The sequence below is a fragment of the Diabrotica virgifera genome, chromosome 8 (genome assembly GCF_917563875.1).
Source record: "Diabrotica virgifera virgifera chromosome 8, PGI_DIABVI_V3a".
Taxonomy (NCBI): domain Eukaryota; kingdom Metazoa; phylum Arthropoda; class Insecta; order Coleoptera; family Chrysomelidae; genus Diabrotica; species Diabrotica virgifera.
In genome coordinates, this window is record NC_065450.1 from 79,282,849 (window position 1) to 79,305,450 (window position 22,602).

The 22,602-nt window shown below is 32.3% G+C and overlaps 1 protein-coding gene across 2 annotated transcripts in view; it reads right to left on the reverse strand.

Annotated features, from left to right (window-relative positions):
• LOC126890372 (guanine nucleotide-binding protein G(s) subunit alpha) overlaps positions 1–22,602 on the reverse strand; it is a 149,281-nt gene that overhangs the window by 45,272 nt on the left and 81,407 nt on the right. For both annotated transcript variants that reach the window (XM_050659250.1, XM_050659249.1), the window contains exon 4: positions 319–497. In XM_050659250.1, the coding sequence (XP_050515207.1) occupies positions 319–497 (179 nt within the window). The remainder of the gene's footprint in view (positions 1–318; positions 498–22,602) is intronic.

Here is a 22,602-nt window from a genome sequence, read left to right on the forward strand (position 1 = left end):
CATTTTAAAGCTTATAATCATAGCTTTAAAACGAGGAGCTCTAAAACTTTTTATGTCGAGCAAAAGCAAAGTTATAAGCACAAATGTCTGATATAGCCGATAATTTGTTTTCAAAGCCCCCTTTGCTCCTACCCTAAATATAATCCCTGCCCAAATTATTATGACCACGTATGAATTTTTACAAAAATCAAGTATTCCACTACCTTTTGTTCAAAAATTTATTTTTAAATTTAATTAATTATAAAATATTTAATAAAATAAAACAATAAAACAAAACAAAAAAATGGAAAATAAATAAACATAAGGTTTTTGACTTACTGAAAATTGACTTTATCAACTTGGAAGAGTGTTTCAAAAATTCCACTAGTAAGGACACGACAACGCAGTATATCCTGTTCAGTGGGTGTATAATCTGGCCTTCTGATCACACTAACTTGATCGAGGAAATATTTAGCACAGTCTATGAGTTGGTACTCATTACTTCTATCGAAGGTAGCCTAAACAGAAGAAACATATGTTAATACTTTTGTTACCATCAGTTTGTTAAGCCATTTATTGAAAATTTTTCTAAAGGTAATACTTGGCTGTATACAGGGTGAGGCAAATAAAGGGCCTATTAGAAATATCTCGAGAACTAAAGGCAACAGAATCATGAAAATTGGAATAAAGGGGTTTTGAAGGATGATCTATTAAATGAAAATATTTTCATCTCTTTGCAAATTCCGGTTATACCGGAAGTTGCTTATAACTTCGTGTTTTTAAATGGGACACCCTGTATATTTTTACATTTTTGGATTCTCTTCGATGTCTTCTTTCTTAAAATATGACGTTTTGTAATATTATAAAGGGTATTTTAAAAGATAATTACGTTTTTTTATTAATTTCGTAGCAAAATTAACACCCTGTAGAATTGTAGTAGTTTGACATCTAAAACTCTACTTACGTTCAAATAATTTTTAATATACTCTACTATCGTTAAGGATCATTAGTATAGCTAAATTTTTAATTTTAGTATACAGGGTTGGTCGAAACTCGGAATGAGTATTTTCTGAGTTTTCTTAAATGGAACACCTTATATTTTAGTATTGTAATGAAATGATATTTTATGGTACTTTTTTATTTCTTAAGCATTCCCTATACCTAACTCCTTTAATTTGTGCTTAATTGTTAATCAAACCAACAATCTTAACTAAGTAGGTATTTCGATAGCTAAACCATTATTGGTAATTTTAAGGCCCAGTCTGGATTAATATGTATTTATTTCTGAAAAATTATTTGGGATTGAGTATTTTTACGGCCAACCTAATAAAATTTTACGTATTTTTTGTTGCAATTAATGTTTAGCTTGAATCACCAATAACTCACAAATTAAAGCAGTTAGGTATAGGGAATGCTTAAGAAATAAAAAAGTACTATAAAATATCATTTCACTACAATACAAAAATACAGGGTGTTCCATTTAAGAAAACTCAGAAAATACTCATTCCAAGTTTCGACCAACCCTGTATACTAAGATTAAAAATTTAGCTATACTAATGATTCTTAACAATAGTGGAGTATGTATATTAAAAATCATTTGAACGTAAGTAGAGTTTTAGATGTCAAACTACTACAATTCTACAGGGTGTGAATGTTGCTACGAAATTAATAAAAAAACGTAATTATCTTTTAAAATACCCTGTATATTACAAAACTTTATATTTTAAGAAAGAAGACATCGAAGAGAATCCAAAAATGTAAAAATATACAGGGTGTCCCATTTAAAAAAACGAACGGTATAACCGGAAGTTGCAAAGAGATGAAAATATTTTAATTTAATAGATCATCCTTCAAAACCCCTTTATTCCAATTTTCATGATTCTGTTGCCTTTAGTTCTCGAGATATTTCTAATAGGCCAGTTATCTGCCTCACCCTATATATAAATGTGAGGTATACCTAAGTGACACACAGTTTGGTTTCCGTAACGGGTTTGGAACGAGAGAGGCATTGTTTGGGATGAACGTACTTGCTCAAAGATGTCGAGATATATCTGTACACGTATACTGTTGTTTTATTGACTTCCAAAAGTCATTTGATCGTGTTAAGTACTCTATATTGATCTAAGTTCTAGGAGACATTGGCTTGGACGGCAGAGACATTCATATAATTGCAAATTTGTATTGAAATCAAACATCCGTTTTAGGAGACGGTTTGGAATCACAGGCCTTTATTATTAAAAGAGGAGTACGACAGGGATGCTTCTTTTCGCCCCTGCTTTTCAACATTTACTCCGAAATAATTTTCAGAAATGAACTTTATGTTTCTGAAAAACCAGAAGAAATAATTGTGAACGGTGAAGTCATCAATAATTTGCGATAGCAGAAGAAGATCTGCAAACATTAGCTGAAGTTTCGTTGAGAGCTTTAAGGAAGCAGGTCTGGATTTGAATATACAGAAAACCAAAATACTCATAATTTGTAAACAACCGTCTATGTATGTATACAGGGTGTACAGAAACTCTACCGACAAACGAAGACAGGAGATTCTTCAGATAATTTTAAAATATAGTTCAAGCAATCTATATAGTGTAATAGGTAAGATTTGTAGCTTTCTTTGGGTTGTTCTTCTTTAATATTAGGCCGACAGCTGGTGTTTTCTGGTAATTAAATATGTAGTTAAAAATATTTATTTATACTTAGGTAGATACCGTTAAAGCAGGACATAATATTGTACATTTAACCTCACAGGGACCTCCCTCTTACCGCATGCTTGCATTAATAACTGATGTAGAATAGCTTTTATAATTAATCTTGTTATTGTTAGAATTACTGATACTAAAAGAACTTTATAAAAACACAGTTAGATCTAAAATTACTTTAGGTATACAGTTCAAAACTTTTAAAATTCAGCACAAAATGCAAGCATGTCCCCGCTCTTTTTTTATTAAAAATACAAAATCTAAAAATATTTATTTAACCGAGTCTTTTCATTAGTACACTTATGCTTGGAAAATGAATTGCATAACACAACAATTAAAATACTGATACACTTAACTCATTTTCTCCTTCTTCCGTATTTTCTTCGTCACTATCATCGCCCAATTCAATAATAAATTTATTTCCACCATTAATGTGGAAGTGCCCAATCTTCTTATAATATTCTTCCACTTTGATCACTTTGGCGATTCTTTTCTGCCAGTCTACTTTGGTAATATTGTCTACTTCTTTTTTAATTAACTCCATTACCTTTTTGTCAAATTTAGGAAATTTATTTGAACGCCTTATACTTGGTTTTAATTGTCCCCAAATTAACTCAATAGGATTGAAAACACAAATGTAGGGGGGAAGTCTCAATATAGTGTGTCCATGCTTTTCGGCAATACTCTCTAGAGCGTATAATTTTCTAAATTGCTTCGTGTGTAGAACTTCAATAAGTTGTTTTTTTGTGTAAAAATCTTCGAAATACAAATCATTTTCCATTAAAAAATTTTGCAGGTCAGCGTTCTTTGAAGATGTATTTGGTATTTTAGTGAGCTGTCGGGAATGATAGGAAGCGTTGTCAAGCACTATTACGCTGTTTTTCTCCAAGTTTGGGATCAGCGAGTTTTCAAACCAATCTTCAAAAATATCAGCTTCCATATTCTTGTGGTAGTCAACGTTACAATCTTCCATTTTCTTCCCACATAATTTTAAAGCATTCGGAACCCATCCCTCACTTCCTCCGCAATGTACAATAATAATTAGTCGCGAGCCTTTATTTGCAGGCATTTCTGGTATGTACATGCTTGAACCATCTGTCCATCCTTTCTTTACTGTATCGTGGGTATCATACCAAGTTTCATCCAAATAATAAATTCTCCTATTTTCTTGCCTATATTTAGTAATTTCTTCTAGGTACATATTACGTCTGTTGACTATTCTTTGGCTTTCCATAATTGCTTGACGTTTATTTATTTTTTTGAACTTAAAGCCCTTTTTTTTTGTCCAATTTTGAAGAGTTTTCTCACAGCAGTTCATATTTCGACCGGTTGTTTCCAATTTCTTTCTTATTATTTCTATTGTAGGTATTTCATTGCTTTTGTAGCAGTCGTATATTGTGGTTTTCAATAGTTTTACAAGTGAAGGATTTAAAGGTCTTGAAAATTTGTAGTCACATCGTTTCTTGCGATGATAGGGTTCATTTTTAACTATTTTATATACAGTAGAAAGTGGAATTTCTGTTAAATCAGAGGTGGCTTGTGCCAATAGTGTTTCATCGAAGCCGAATTTCGTACGTAGATTTTTGTATACATTCAAACATACTTGCTGTGTTTCTGCATTTAAATGCATTCGAATCTTCTTTACGATCTCTTTTTTTTTAGTAATTACATTCACACTAGCACTGGCAATTTCTACAATATCAGCGTTATCGTACGCAATATTTACATTATCCCACGGGCGCCACATCACTATGCACATTAATTAAATTACAATAATCAACACTTGACACTCTCCAAACGAAATACTAAACCAATATTCAAAATAATTACAGCAAACAAAACACTCGTATCACTTAACACACATACACTCCAGTACTAATACACTGCTAGGCTACCGAACTAAAACTAATGTTTTGCACGAAACTTGTGAATAGATATGCGGGAGGTCTGGCCGTAAAAACACAGATGCTTTCACAAAGGGCCGCTTCTTAAACGTTTGACCTAACATCTATATTTGAAGAATATCATATTTCACCGGCTTAAAGCTATTCTACAGTATTTTTTACTTGGACAATAATTTAACCCGAATCACTTAGTCCGAAAATGCTTCCTAAGGGAGCTAGAGCTCTTTGAAGATGGCGTCTTGTAATTAGTTTTTCTTAAATATTTTAATTTTAAATTTCTTAAATTTTTTATCTTTAACTTTTTTGCATTTCTGATACTGGATTATTAAATTAGGAAGTATTTTAGTACAAAAAGGTACTCTTGTTTTAAATCGGTAGGACACATCGTTTTCTAGAAAAATCGATTTGAAAACTTTTCGCTTTTTGAATTAAAAAAAAAATTCAAAAAAAAACTGTTTAGAAAGACGAAAACTGGTACATTTATTTACATTCCAGAGATAAATCGATTTAATTAATTGCAAATTTCTAGTACTGGTCATAGGCGTCCGTTTTGGGTAGGTCAACAGTTATTTTAAAGCATAACTTTTTTGTCTTCAATTTTTGAGCATTTTTTACACTAGATTATTAAATTATGAGGTATTCGAGTACTAAAAGTTACTCTTACTTTATGTTGGTGAAATACTTCGTTTTTTGTTGAAAAGTTCTTTCAATTTTTTTTTCAAATTCCAAAAACGAAAAACTTTCAAATCGATTTTTCTAGAAAACGGTGTGTCCTACCGACTTAAATCAAGAGTACCTTTTAGTACTAGAATACCTCACAATTTAATAATCCAGTGTCAAAAATGCATAAAAGCTAAGGACAAAAAAGTTAAGCGATAAAATAACCGTTGCTCTACCCAAAATGCACGCCTATGACCGGTACTAGAAATTTGCAATGGATGGAATCGATTCATCTCTGAAAAGTAAATATGCATACCAATTTTCGTTTTTCTAAATAAAAGCGTTTTGGAGGTATTTAAGAAAAACTAATTTCATGACGCCATCTTCAAAGAGCTCTAGCTCCCTTTCGGACTAGGTGAATTTGGTTAAATTGTCTTAAAATTATCTGAGGAATCTCCTGTCTTCGTTTGTCGGTAGAGTTTCTGGACACCCTGTATAATACCGAACTTAGCAAGTTGATCAAATTGTTTACCTTGGATATCAATTAAATTGTAATGCAGAGACTCACGGCGAAATTAGATCTAGAATAGATCAGGCCAGAACCACTTTTAGAAGGATGTCTACACATCTCACAACCTTACACATCCGGACCTGTCATATCCGGATCTCCCCATATCCAGACGGTTCTGCCGTCCGCATCAACCGAAATCTACCGAGAAAGGCAGTCCTGCTGTTGGACAACGCACCCTCTCATCAAGGGCGTATCCAGGACCGATTTTCGGGAAGGGCCATGAACTTTTTTTTGGGAGGGTTACCGGGGGTCTGGTGATAATTTTTAAAAATTAGGGTTACAATTAACGTTACCAAGTGTCCCGATTTGCGCGGGACGTCCCGAATTTCAGGGATCTTGGGACGCGTACCGATTTGTACCTGATCGGGACACTAAATGTCCCGATTTTCACAAACGAAAACCAATTTCAGGAAGACTTACAGTGAATTTTATAACTATGTTATAAAAACAAGGCACCCCTAAAAGCGGCAAAATCGAATGAAAAATGTAATTTTAATAAAAAATAAATAGTTTACTTAATCTACGATTTTTTTTGTAATTTCGTCTGATTATTATTATTATGTAGGATTAAATACAGATTATAGAAACACCTTGTAGTCCAGTAAATGAACGGGAAATACGGCGATACCGTGTAATTTTCAGGATCAACTCTTAGGGCCGATTTCTCATATCGAGTTCAACTCCAGTTTAACCTGAACTTTTAGTGAACGTCAGTTTAAAGTCAAAATCGTCTTTCTCAATTCACGTTCAACCGATGGCAGTTTAAACTTGAACGATGCTTGAACGGTGGAATTCGGTCGTTCAAAGATTTCTGAACCCAGTTCAGATGATTTCATGGATTACGCATGCGTTGTATTAACACGAAACTCTGTCATAATATAAATATATCCTATTTTATTATATTAAGCCTAACGATAAACGATAACATTATTTTTGTTTTTATAACATTTATTTATAATTATTAAAATTACTATTTTACTATAAATACTTAAATTTAACTTTATTCAAAAACAGCATAAAAACGGTAGTTCAAAATGGCGACAGTTTTTTACCTTTTGCCATCTATTGGCATTTCTCGAAAGCAGTACAACGTGCACTGACATGAACGCGCAATGAGAAATGTATTTCAAACAAAACGGTAGTTCACCAGTGAACCGGGTTCAACTGAACCATAGATTACCGCAGGTATGAGAAATCGACCCTTAATTGCATGAAAATTTGGACGACTTGTGCCGTTGGTTGCTTTTACTCGGGGGTGCCAGTCACCCCTAGTTGGGGGTGAAAACCGCGCGTTTAAAATAAGTCCGGAGATGGATAAATTGACTAAATCTAAGCAATTTTAGTTCTATAGAATTTTAGCTTGCTTAATATTTTCGAGTTATTTACGAATGAAAATGTTTATTTTTCGACAAAAAAATCACGTTTTCAGGCGATTTTCACAAATAACTCAAAAAGTAAGTATTTGATCGAAAAAATATTCTTAGCAAAAATGTAGCATAATATAAAAAAATGAAAAAAATTGTGAACTCGTAAAGTCTATAGACCCAGTAAAAGCAAAGTTGTAGCTCATGAAAAATGCGTTTTTATTTGTCAAATTCCAAATCAAATATTTCTACGTGAAATAACCAAGAAATTAAGCACTTTTCGGGAAAAACCAAACTTTTTTAATAAAGCTTATTTTTATGTTTTAAAAAAGTTTCTAGCATCAAAACTAAGCGAGTTATGCTAAGATCAAGTTGACTCCTTTTTAACAGAAAAACGAAATGAATCTATCATATTTATAAAAACAAAACCTACCTACTTTTTACTCCTTAAGATTTTTAGTAACTTTTTGAGTTATTTTGAAAAAAGGGCAATTTCCAATATTTTAGGAATTTTTTTTTACTATAAAACTAATTTTTTTCAAAACTAAGCACTCCCAACCGGTAAACCTTACAGATCGTATAAAATAAACAATACATATATAAAGTAAATGGTAAAGGAGTAACGATTAATTTTATTTACGGTGCTAAATAGGGGGAGATTTTCACGATTTTTTGTTAACAAAAAAAGGAGCCAACTTTATTTTGAGCGTAACTCGCTTAGTTTTAATGCTAGAGACTTTTATTTACTACTGGGCTATTGTTGTTTATTTGTCCCGATGAACAACCCTAAATCCCGATTTGTTTTTGCTTATGTACCGATTAAAAACAAATCGGACCTGGCAACACTAGTTACAATGGTGAATTTTAAGGTACTTTTCACACATTTCTGAGTACCATAAATAAAGACACTCAAACCTTATCGTTATTAAAGTATTATCAAAGTCAGCACCGATTCCTACACATTTCTTCGGATAGAAGTGTAGTTTTTTCAACAAGTTTAATACCATTTTTCCCAATGCTTCTTCTGTCAGGCCTTGTTCTTTCATTTTTATGTTCTCATAAGCGTCAATGAACTTGACGATAACAAAGTCTGCACGAATGTTGTATTTAATTGTGTATGTATTTCAAATTTAGAGAAAGTTGTTCCACGGGTGATACGTCGGTCGTTTCGTCAAATATGACAGAGTAATAATTTGCACTTTGAAGCTGATTCTTTATTTGTTCAATTATTTCTTTACCACAACATGTTATCAATAATTTATTTTGACTAGTGCTACTAATGTATGTTGCTTGGGAAGAAGCTGTGGATAGGATTTGTTTAAGAGTCTTATCTCTTGATGTGATTTTAAACCTTAACAATTTCCCTCATTGCTAGGTCCAGCATCATCATCCAGAAGCAGGAGGCAATCATCACGATGGCCTTTTAGAGGAATATTTTGTCGACCTACAAACACTATACTATAGACTCTACTATTGGTCGTAGTCTTGCTGTTTTCTTGTATCTGTTTAGACCTCCGAGAGTCTATCTGGTTAATGACTGAATTTTGTGGGTTGCGATAACTTTGTAGAAAATCCAGTCCAACCTGAACTCGCTCCTTGTGGTATGATGTTTTTTCATGGGTTGTTATGGCTCTATCTTTGCCCATGAGTTTGGCGAAAGATGTTGAAGGTTTCGTGACAAGGCCTTGGGCTGTTATCCCTTTATAGCGACCATATTTTTCATTAGAATAATAAAACGCAATACATACTTGTAAAACAATCCCTTTTGACTGTGCGAAAGTACCAACCAACACCTTTGTTGTAAGTGCTGGTGACCCAAGTATCCCTCCATTTCTTTTTGATTCTTTGTGTGTACAAAGTATGGAAATTGATACGATTTTGATGGCTGGCAAGGTCGTTCTAACAATTGGAAAGGACATCGCACACATCTTATGGAAAATATAATGTCACTCAAATTCAATAAAATTTATACGATTAGATTCGTTTTAATATAACGATCAATTCTTATCATTGCGCCAACTCTTAATTATGATTAATTACGGCGCAAATTGCAATTAAAGTTTATCGAAATCACATTTTTGTCCATAAAATGTTAGTTTACAATCATTATTGCTCTGAGTGCTATTCATCACAGCTTAAATCCCGCTGGACCTAAACGGATTAGTGAAACTAATCCGCTGATTTATGGAGTACCGAAAATCTGGGTATTTTAAAATATTTGTTCTCTCTCTAACTTATGTACACCTGGTTCCAAAAAAAACTGATACGACTCTTGACGCGTATTTTGTCGAAAATTGAGCAGTGTATTTTGAAGGATAAATACTTAATATTTACATACTGTCAATGTCACTGCCAAATCTTAAAATTTGTCAGAAAGCTTATTCTGTTCCACGGTTATTAGACTTTATTATTAATCTTTATTATTAATACTTTCTCCGCAACTGAGGGTATCTTATCAACTGTATTGTTTTACAATAGATGATAAAATAAAAATATTGACAGTTCAAAAATGTGAACATTATTGAATTGTGTGTGGCCTAAGTTAGGGCTGAAAACTGAAATGTATTACATTTTTACAAAATTTTGGAATATGTTTAATTACGTAGACCAATTTTAACAGTTGTTTTCAATACAGATTTGAATCATCTACAAATAGTTTCTAATGTCTTTTGATGTCAAACAATTAGGGAAGCTGGAATTCAACAGTTTAGAATTTTACATTGAGTTAATGCAAAATTGTGACGCATGTCAAAATTCTCAATGTATTTTAATTGTATTCATTTTTTTTTCGAATCCTGAGAAAGCTAATAAATATTTTTGAAAAATTTAAACTCAGAATGAAAGACTACATTATTACCGAGGGCTGAAAGTCCCTGAAAACTTCTATAATATTTATTTTAATAAGTTACAGGGCTGAAAATAAAAAAAGTGTGATATTTAATTTCAAATATTTCATTCAATAGAAACTGCTTGTTTATTCTAAGGGGCTTTCCGCCCTCGGTAATAATGTAATCTTTCATCCTGCGTTTAAATTTTTCTAAAATACTTATTAGTTTTTTCATGAATCAGTTGTTTGTTGTTTGTTTATTTTATTATTTGTCTGTCATAATAAATATAATGTCAGATCAATCAAATACACTGCTCAACATGATGAAATCTTGCTAAGAGTCGTATCAGTTTTTTTAGGAACCGGCTGTACCTACCCATTTGATTTCAGATTTATTTATATCAATGTCTGCTCTTATTTTTGAAAATAGAGAGTTGGCGCAATGATAAGATTTGATCGTTAATTTAAAACGAATCTATTGGTATAAATTTTATTGAATTTGAGTGACATTATATTTTCCACAATATGTGTGCGATGTCCTTTGTAAAATTGTGAACATTTTGATTTACAAAATATCCTATGTCATTCTTGAAGCTTCCGTTACTCCTTTTGTTCAATTTTAGTCCAGAAAATATATTTATCCCCTGTTTTGTACATATATATGTGTTTTAAACTAAAAACATTTGAACTTCAAATATTTAAATTTATATTTTCTTAAATTCTCGGAGGGGGCCATCACCCCCTCCCTGGATCCGCCCTTGTCTCTCATCCCAACTCAAAAGATCTAAAAGGTGGCAAACTATATATATTAGAATCTATATTAAATCTATATTATAGAATCTATAAAACGTGTCTATCGTTGATGCGGCGTTGATTATGGGAATGTATGAAGGAGAAAACGTTTCAGAGACTGTAAAAGAAGTGATCTTGATATCCGGATCGGTCTGTCGCCACATTGATCCGGATATGACAGGTTGTACTGAGACCTAAAATTGGCATTGAGGATCCACCTATTGTCCTTTTCATGATCATTTTTCAGTGCGTAACAAATGATAGGAAAAAGGGTAAGTCCGTGATAATACACATTTATGACATTTATTCTAACATGACATTTTAGTTAAATCTGACAGTTGTCACATTTTATTTTCAATTTGGAATAAAAACAAATCAAATGTGTTTCTTGCATTTATAAAATGGTATTTTCTTCGATTTGTATAGTCTTATAAATTATACATATTATATTTGTAAGATTATTTTCTAATTTAAAAAAACTATTTTTTTATTATGGCGCCATCTATCGACAACTAGAATAACTAGAAAAAATGTTATAAAAATGTCACCGACGAAATGTAATCACCGACGTGCCTTTTTTTCTGTCACATACAATTTAATGCGTTAGAAAGAAATCGAAAAACTGTGACGCACTGAAAGATGATCATGAGAAATACTGTACTTCGCTGCTACATGTTCTCGGTCTTACTTTATGGTGTCGAGACTTGAGCTGTGAATAAAATTGATCCAAATCGCATTGAAGCTTTCGAAATGTGGTGCTATAGAAGAATTTTAAAAGTTTCTTGGGCGGAGAAGATTCGAAACTACATAATACTAGAACATCTCAGCACCACTACTGAGATTATAAAAGCACCAAGAAGAGAAAGATTGAGTATTTGGGGCATATAATGAGAGGTCCCAAAATATAGGTTACTACAAAATATTATGCAAGGGAAAATAGCAGGCAAACGCAGTCCAAGAAGAAGAAGAACCTCATGCTATTTAGGGTTATAGTGAATAAAATTAATATAGCTATGATGTTAACCAACGTTCTGAAAGAACACGGATCATGAAGAAAAAGAAGAAATACTATTCTATTAGTTAGGATTCGTTACTGTTATGCTGGGTTATTAAAAGATTCACTCCGAATATCATTTTCAAAAAAGATTATTAAAAAAAAATGTGAGAAAAATATCCTCTTCTTAAGCGCTGGTTTCCTCGAATGGCGTCATAAAAAACTGTACCATGCAAAATAATAGCGGTGGTTTCCAAGGATGCGTTGGAAGCCACCGCTTGCTGAGTTTGCACATTCCATTGCCGCAGTGAGGAACCTTGAATTTTTCACCGTAATCTGACGTATTCATCGCAGTGCTACGGTCGCAGTTTGTCGGTGCCGCTTTCGAGGAAACCAGCGCTTTAAGGTGCCTTCTCCATTACTGAAGGTTGGTTATAACTACAGCAAATTGCTCTCTATCTTGAGCGGTTCTTATTACTTATTATCGAATGTGTGTCCATGCCTATCCAGTCTCATACGTTCTTCAGCCAGGAGCATTTTCTTCTTCCTGGGCCTCTTCTTTCTTCCACTTTCCCTTCCATTATCAGTCGTACTTGGCCTCGATTTTGTAGGCAATAGGGTGGTGTATATACAATTCTGATTATCACATGTATGGAAAGACCCAATTAGATGCAAGTTCGTGGTAGAGGGGAAACCCATAGAACAGCTAAACCAGTTCAAATATCTAAGTATAGACTTATCAAGTTATCATGACCCAGCCAGAGACCTAAGAGGGCAAATTAACAAGACCGCTGTCTTGTCCGGATGTTTGAGAGATGTGGTCTGAAATAACCCATATATCAGAATCGACAGCAAAGTTTTTTTTTTTTTTTTTTAATTAATTTGATGGCTTTGGTAGGGACCAATTAGCCAGACAATTTTTTCTTTAACTATAACAATTATTTTTGTTTTTTATTTTTTTTTTTAATTTAAAACTCATCCTTCCTCACGATTACAATGCTCAAAATATTAGTAAGGTAAGATTAATGTGTGCAAATTTTTCTTTTGTTTTCTTTATAATTTAATTTTTACTTATCTTTTTATATGTATAATTTATTTTGCTTTTTTTTTTCTTTATATTCTTTTTTACTATTGTTTTTTTTTGTTTTTTTTATTATTATTTTTTTTTTAATTTTTTTAAAATTTTTTTTTTTAATTTTTTTTTAATATTTTTTTTTATATTTTTTCGGTGCACACGTACAAAATATAATTAGTTGCAGAATTGCTAACAAAGATGTGGTTAGTAATTTACAATTTCATTTTGCACCTCTTGGTGTGATTATATAAGAAATACAATATATTATTATTCGTATTGAAAATTATACAATTTAAATTTATGGGTAAAAAAATGTTGTTATTAACTATTTCATTATAGAATTTATCAGTGCTTGCACTATTTAATGAACACCCGAGTATAATATGAGTTAAGTCTCCCAGTTCACCACATAAACATGAAGAATCATCAATTAAACCAATTTTAAATTTATAAGTTGGTGACATTGCATGATTTGCTCTTATTCGGTTAATGGTAATAATAAAGTTTCTGTTGTTTTGGTTGTGGAACCATCTTAGCCTCGGGATCTGGACTTGACATGATTTGTAATTTAGTCCTGTTTGTTTGCTGTTATACAATTCTTGCCATTTGGTTTTGAGCTGAATTTTAAGTATGGAATTCAAATCGGTATAAGGAATACGCTGATTAATACACTCTCTGTCTAAGTCTGACGCAGCCTTTGCAAACTTATCGGCAATTTCATTTCCTTGAATACCCGAATGTCCTTTTATCCAAACTATTATCACCTTTCGTTGTGAGCTACGTATTTCGTAATTGGTCTGTAATATTTCTACTTCTAGATGATTTAAGTTCTTCGACGCACCTATATTCTTTAGTCTCTCCACGACACTTTTGCTATCTGTAAATACAATACTTTTCGATCTATCAGTCCTAAGTATATACTTTAGAGCTTCACTTATTGCAAACATTTCTGCTGTATATATCGTTGCCTCATCTGGTAATCTGATCTCTTCGTGATATTTTGTGGTGTGATCGTAAAAAGTGGCGCCTGTACGAATTTGTTTTGATCCATCGGTGTAAATCTGGTTGTAGTCGGGCCATCGTTGATTAACCGTTTCGAGAAAGTGGTGTTTGTCGATCTGAAATGTCTTGATTTGTTTAGAAAACAGAATATGTGGACGTTTTGAAAATATTGGTTGGATTTTTGATGTGTATAGTGACAACCTGTATTGAGAAAGAGTGGTGTAACTTTCACAGATAAGTGGAGTTTTCTTTTTTAGCCAATACGACTGAGTGAGTACTGAAACTGAAAGTTCATGGATAAGTGTTATATAACTTGCGGATTTGGAAAATGCTTTCGTGATGAACTTGTTACTAATTAGTTGCCTTCTCAGTTGTAATGGTGGTTCTACGGCTTCTGCTTCCATAATATTTATTGGAGTTAGCAAAGTTAGAATTTATAAAACTTGCATCAGACTTGTTATGACCTATGGCATTGAATCAAGAGAAGACACCAATAAAACTAAAAGCATGCTACGAACAGCCGAAATGAAGACACTAAGAGCAAAAGCAGGGAAGACAAGAAGAGATAGAATACGAAACAACAGCATCAGGGAATAATGTGGCGTGCAAGATGTAGTCCGATGGGGCAGGCAAAAACAGTCATGTAAAAAGAATGGAGGAGCACAGACTACCAAGAATTGAGCTAGAAGGAAAACCAGCTGATAAACGTCCACCGGGGAGACCACCAAAAAGATGGAGAGAAAGCTGGCAGTCTACCTCTCAAGAAATACTTCAACGTCGGAATTAACAGATCGACAGATCTAAGTATAAGAAGAAAAAGAAAACATGTATGGTTTTGTATTATTTGTTTGTGTATTGTGTGTTGCATAAGAATTATGTATAATTAGGGATTCCAATGAACTGTCAGTGGTGGCCGGTGGATGGCTAAACTGACATGGCCATAGACATAGTTAAGGGGGGTGGTCATGGCGTATCTAATGTTTACATTGAATATTGACAAATTTGTAAAGAATATTCTGTTTGGTTTTGTTTTTTTTGTTAATTGTGTAGAGAAATTTGTGAAATTGTGATAGCAAATTAAATATGAAGTGGTTTAAACATTGGATACGCCTATGGATGACAGTTTCGCCATCCAGAAGCCATATTATATCACGTGATTTGGAATGCCTAATTGTAGATGATCTGTCTCCCGACATTGTTGACTGCTTCTTTTAGTATTGGCAACTAAAACCTCGTACTCCTGTAGCAAACCCATCAGTAGAATATATGATGGAATAATTCAATGACCTGGCAAAAAAATGAATAAAACCATGTTTTATACCGAAATTTGGCAATAGTCCAATAGGAAAAACTATTGGCAACAGAAATTAACTTTTTCAGAAATTCATCAATACGAAAATTCACACTAAGAAGTATGAAAAATTGAAGTATGATATTACAAATGAAGAAGAATATCCTGACGGAGGGGAATTATTGTTATTGATGATATATGCAAGAAACAATTGATATGGCACGGACATGTAAACAGAATACACCACCAAAACAAACAATAAACTGGAAATAGCCAGAAAGAACGATACGAGAATGCAACGAGAGACATGGCAACAAGGCATAGTCAAAGCTATTGATGAAGCTTTTTGATGAGCAACAAGAAATCGACTGTCTCGCCTTCCAGACGAGCCGCGTCAATGAAATCATTTACATTAGGAAAGCATTGTAGCAGTACGCAACGGTTGGACGTGACGGCGGGCAGCGAACGCTGGCCGTCGCGTCGCAACGAAATCACACCTTAAGCCGGTGGACTCAAATTTATCCACCACACTGAGAGTACTCCATCCTAGAAACAAATGTGAGATTACTCTAAATGGAAAGGAACATGGGGAGGTTTCGTGGACCTTAAGAAGACATTTGACAGGGTCAAATTAAACGACGTTATCCATTTGTTGTACTCAAGAGGTACCTCTAGGAATAATTAAAACGATCGAAAATATCTACCAGAACAACACAATAAAAGTAAAAGTAGAAGATGAACAAACTAATAAAATTGAAGCTGGAAATGGGGTAAGACAGGGGGATTCAACGAGTCTTTTATTGTTCAACATGATCATGGATGAAATAATAAAAAAAGTAAGAACTAAAAACCGATACCAAATGGGAGAAAAACAACTTAAAAAAATAATCTGCTATGCAAACGATGCAATACTTACCTCACAAAGTGAAGATGATTTACAACGTATGCTGCACCATTTTAATATGGATGTAGATATAGAACAGGGAACCAAACATCATCAAGTAACAACTGAGAAAATCAACAAAATTGATTGTCGTCAGTTAGAATCGATTATTTTGAACAACGGTTATTTTAAGATATTTTAGGTTACGCCCAATGTTAGTATAAGTAATTTATACTTTTGCTGTCTGAAAGTAGTTTAAAAAGCATCATTCATAAAATAAATATGCTACTTGGTTCCTTTTAAAAAATTAAATTTCAATATTTTTTATACAATTTTAAAAAGAAACAGTCACTTGGTTCCATGCATAAATGGGATTATTTTTTTTATAAAGAAACATAAAATATATTGAAACGAATGGGTTTCAATGAACACAAGAAAATGTCAAGTCACCGAATAAAACAGATTTATTTTCCAACAAAGTAATGTGGTTCCTTGTACAAAATCGTAAACACAATATTTAATGCTACAAACAGGTATCAATAAAAGCAAAAGAAAATAAAAAAATGATAATTATTATTTTTGATAGAACTTTAACAAAATCTGCCTCATTATTAAGTTTCAGTTTCAAACTCAAAATCAACGTCACCATCATAACCATCTACATCATCTATAATAGCGTCATTAGTAAGCAATGATGTAAAAAAGTTTTGCTCGTTATACGGTAACAAGTATTTTTTTTCGAACTGACTATAAAGAACGGTATCTAAATATATTTTGATTTATTACAAAACACCAAAGTAATTATGTCTGACTACCTAATTTGTGTTCATCGAATAAGATGATTAGAAATATTATCGTGCAAATAGTACTTCAAAAAACAGCTTAGAAAATACGGAAACATTTAGGTACATACCTATATGCACATCACTTCGGATTCCATAAATATCCTATTTCTGAACAAGGAACAAATAAGAAGAGAATCCATATTATTCCTACTAGACATTTTAGAACATGGAACCAAACAACAATAAAAAGTACCAAACCCCCACATTTCACTTAACTTCATTATTGAAAAAGGAGCCAGGTAACATATTCGAGGTTATAAAATCCATATAAAAATGTAATAATTTGTAAACTTACCTGCTGTTTATTATGTGAATTGGCTTTTAAAAGATTTACATATTTGTTTCCACGCGACATTCTTATAAACTTTCAGATTATTTCGAAATCACTAAATCGTAGTCTAAAAACTGTGGATCTTTGTTCTAAAATTACTATTTCGCGAACCTGTACAAGAACATAGACCTTTGATCAATAGATGGCGCTAGGGGTATTATTTAAGATTTATATTCTGTAGCTGGGTGCAGGGGTATTGTGTAAATCTATTTAATGACAGAAACCAATATTTCAAAATTTGGCGGTTGGTTCCCTGTTCTATATTATCTACATCCATATTACTCTGGGCTAATTAGCAAAATTCATGGAAAAGTTATTTACCAGCAATTTTATTGCTGGAATCGAATTATAAGATCCTATATATTAATATTATAGGTATGCAAAGTCCGCAGATAGTGTGCTACTTTTTTTATAAACAAAATGGCGCCGACAAATCGTATTTTTTTCAATTATTGCTCTATAACTCTATGCTCTATAAGACTTTAACTTTACAACAAAAACAGCCAAATAAAAATTCCCCGCAATTAAATTCTGCATAGAGATATGTTTTTCACGATTTGCTCCGACGAAAATTTTCCTCGGAAAATGCGGGTTTTCCTAACAAAAACTCTAATTTTCAAATAAAGTTTTAGGTAAGTAATTATTAATCAATAATTAAATAACTTAGTGACATCAAAGCTTTCTTGGTATAAATTGTAATTCCAGAAGCCGGTGAAAATTAAACGAATATTTTAGCAACAATTCAATTGTTAATTAACAATTTATGATCGCAATAATAACCAAAATAATCATGATACATTGATCAAACTTATAAAGATTATAAAGATGAGATGCTTATTTAAAATTTTATCGACAAAATATAAATTTTTCTTTTTTTTTTTGCATAATCTTTAAATTTTGAAAAAAAAAATAGTTATAATACGCTGATCTAATTAGTAAAGTACAAAGAAAAGTTATTTACCAGCAATTTTATTGCTGGAATCGAATTATAAGATCCTATATATTATTAATATAGGTATGCAAAGTCCGCAGATAGTGTGCTACTTTTTTTATAAACAAAATGGCGCCGACAAATCGTATTTTTCTCAATTCTTGCTCTATAACTCCGAAGATTTTAACTTTACGCCAAAAACACTCAAATAAAAATTCACCCTAATTTAATTCTACATAGAGGCATGTTTTTCCCGATTTGCTCCGACGAAAATTTTCCTCGGAAAATGTGGTTTTTCCCAACAAAATCTAGAATTTCCAAATATTTTTTTGGGCCAGTAATATTTATCATTAATTACATAGCTTGGTGAAATAAAAGCTTTCTTGGTATAGATTATAAATTCAGAAGCCGGTGAAAATGAAACGAATATTTTAGCAACAATTCAATTTTTAATTAACAATTTACAGTCGCAATAACAACCAAAAAAATCATGAGGCATTGATCAAACTTAGAAAGATTATAAAAGTGTGATGCCTATTTAATATTTTGTCGACAAAATATAAATTTTACATTTTTTTGCATAATCTTTAAATGTTTAAAAAAATTGTTATAAACAAATTAACATTTCTCAGAAATTGTTTATTATATTCTAATTTTAAAAATACTTAAAATGAGTATTTCATAGGTCTTGAAAATGAATGCTTTAAAAAATGTTTCCAACCATTTGCAAAAAAGTTATGAAACAGCAAAGTAAATATACGATTTCTCCGTTGTTTATAATTTGTTTTAATTGTTTCATAGCTTAAAAGTGAGTCTATGGTACAATCTAATTACTCACAAATAATGTCAAAAATTAGTGCAATGGTTATATTTTAATCAAAGATTAAAAATACTTTTTTTTTGTAATTTTTAGCGCAAAAGTAGGCCTGATACAGAGTCGGAGCTAAAATGTTCACTCGAAGCGACTGACACGCAGCATACATTATTTATTAAAAGTGTACGTCGCGCGGCCGCCGGTCGTCGCTCCGAGTGAAAATTTTAGCTACAGTACTGTATTATTCTACTTTTGCGCGTGTAAATTACAAAAAAATATATTTATAATCTTTAATTAAAATATAACCATTAAACTTATAATCGATATTTTTTTGTAAATAATTAGCTTGTACTTTAAACTCACTTCTACGCTTTGAAAGAATTAAAAAAATTATAAACACCGTAGTAATCGTATGTTTACTTTGCTGTGTTATAACTTTTTTGCAAATGGTTGCAAAAAAGTTTTAAAGCATTCATTTTCAAGATACTTGAAATGCGCATTTTAGCTATTTTTTAAAATTATAATATAATAAAAACTTTCTGAGAAACGTTAATTTGTTTATAACTATTTTTTTAAACATTTAAAGATTATGCAAAAAAATAAAAAATTTATATTTTGTCGACACAACGTTAAATAGGCATCTCATCTTTATAAGATTTCAAAGTTTTCAGTGTATCATAATTAGTTTGGTTATTATTGCGACCATAAATTATTAATTAACAATTGAATTGTGGCTAAAATATTCGTTTAATTTTCACCAGCTTCTGGAACTATAATCTAAACCAAGAAGGCTTTTAAGTCACCAAATTATTTAATTATTGGTAGATAATTACTTATCTAAAACTTTATTTGAAAATTAAAGATTTTGTTGGGAAAACCCGCATTTTCCGAGGAAAATTTTCGTCGGAGCAGATCGGGAAAAACACGTCTCTATGCAGAATTTAATCACGGTGAATTTTTACTTGAGTGTTTTTGTTGTAAAGTTAAAATCTTCGGAGTTATAGAGCAATAATTGAAAAAAACACGATTTTCGTGCGCCATTTTGTTTATAAAAAAAGTAGCACACTATCTGAGGACTTTGCATACCTATATTATTAATATATAGGATAATTCGATTCCAGCAATAAAATTGCTGGTAAATAACTTTTCCCAAAAATGGCCTATTCTCCGATAATAATCAGCCCAAACTATATAACCGCCAGAAAACTTAACATGTCAATTTCCCCAAAAATGACAAAATGCATGGTTATAACAGCATATCCAATTAGATGTAAATTTAAAGACCATGAAAACGATGGAACAACTTATTGGAGGCACATTGAAAAAACAGACAGCCATATCTATATAAAAAGAAGAAGATGAAGAAGGGAACAGTTCCTAACATTATTTTCTAAAGTTATACAGCATGTTTAAATAACGACAGTGGACTAAGCAATGTTGCCGATTTTAGAGTTTCCTTCATTCGCTTATATCTAATCAAACACTAAACATATTGTATCAGACTATCCAGAAAGTATGTCACGTTTTGGAATAGAAAACAAAACAAGTACAAGAAAAAGATTTTACTATATACATTTGAAAGAGACACTCAAATACTATTTTTATACATGTCTCCCAACAAATTCAGGCACTTATCAGAGCGTTGAACTAGCCTATCATAGAGGTTCTGCCGCCTGAGACTTCAACCAGGTGTTCAAAGCCGTCCCTTAGCTCCGCATCGTCATCAAAGCGCTGCGTTGCAAGCCAGTTCTTCATTGCTCGAAACACGTGGGAGGAAACACCTCCCACTTGAACTGAGACAAAGTCATCAGTCACAACGCTTGGCCGTCCACTTCGTTCTTTATCATGCACATTAATTCGGCGATTTTTTAATTTAATTCACCATTGACGCACTCCACCTTCAGTGATAGTTCTCATAAACAGCACAAATTTCACGATAAATTTCAATTGGTTTGTTGTTTTTAGCCAAGAAGAACCGTATTATCGGGGCTTTCGATCGCGGCAAACATTTCAAACAGCTGTTATAAAATAACGAGAAGAGACAGTGAATTTGCGCTAGCATGACTAGACAGCTACTGAACGGAGGAACACCACGATGCTAAATTGGCCGCGCTAGCCCTGCTCCTAGCGGCTACAGATCAAATCGTAACGAAATTTCTGGATAGCCCTAGTATCAAGAAAATATGATCGATTCTTTATATCTGTACCTCAGAGCTAAACCGTATTAACTCCATTTTTTTTTTTTTTGAAAAATTGCATTATTTCACTTTCTACGTAATTTAATGTGGTTCCAAAGATAGGCAATGTTAAAGTGTATTAAGTCCCTTAGTAGTTCCGAGCTAAACGGTCGTTTACACTTAATACTCAGCAAAATAAAAGTATGATCAGTAGTATTAGTGGAGTTAGAATAGAATAGAATAGAAATATGCTTTATTGTCATGAAAAATTGTACAATTTTATCGACAAAGCTTACAAAAAGTCAAGAAAACAAAACAATAACAATTCAATTTACTAAAATTACATAAATCGTCAGTATAAATTAAAAAATAATAATAACGAAGTTAAACAGTTAATCAATTGCAAAATTTAAAAATTTAAATAAATTGCAAATTGCATAGTCTACCTAGTAATTAAGTTTAAAAGTTAAGCTGCTGCATATGACACACAAATACAGATGAAAAATAACAATAAAAATACTACTTGTGCAAAGGGTGCTGTAATTTCTTAGTTATTGATTAAGAAAATCTTCTACTGCATAATATGGTCTTTCGGATAGGTAGCCTTTGTCAGTTTACGGAATTTGGGGAAAGATGCTGCAGATTTAAGTTGTAGAGGGAGATGGTTGTAAAGTTTTTTTGCGGAATATTATATAGATTTCTTTACTAAATCAGATGACGGGGTCGGTAAATAGACGTCAAAGGTAGAATTTCTCGTGAAGTAGTCATGATTAGGTCTTGGTGGAAAGACATGTAGATGTTTACGAATTAAGCAAACAGTTTCTAAAATATATAAAGATGGAAGGGTTAAAATTCTGTGATCTTTGAAGTAACTTCTACAATGTGTTGTTCTTCTGAGACCAAACAGATATCTTATTGCTCTTTTTTGTAATTTGAAAATAACATCGAATTGGGCAGCTGTACCAGAACCCCAAAAAGGAAGACCATAACAAAGATGTGACTCAAACAAAGAAAAACATGTTATTTTGGAAGATGCTAAATTGAGTTCATTCGAAACAGATCTTATAGCATGCAAGCTGAAGATAGTTTCTTCCTTAACAAATTAATATGGAGGGACCATTTAAGGTTGCTGTCTAAAAAATACCAAGAAATTTTACAGAATCAACAGTACTGATCTGGCTGTTATTAAGAGGTAAGGGTTGGAGAGCTCCTTTATAAGATAATGCTACTGTTTTATCTACGTTAAATGAGAGTAAATTAGAGTCAGACCAGGTTTTTATTGTAAGTAGATCAGAAGTTATAGTAGCATGAAGAGTTGCAATATTTGAGTTGCTCCTGGTGATACTGGTATCACCAGCAAAAAGAAAGATTTTTCCATCGATTTTTAAACTAGTGATGTCATTAATAAAGATAAAGAAAAGTAGAGGACCCAATACTGATCCTTGAGGTACCCCACATACAAT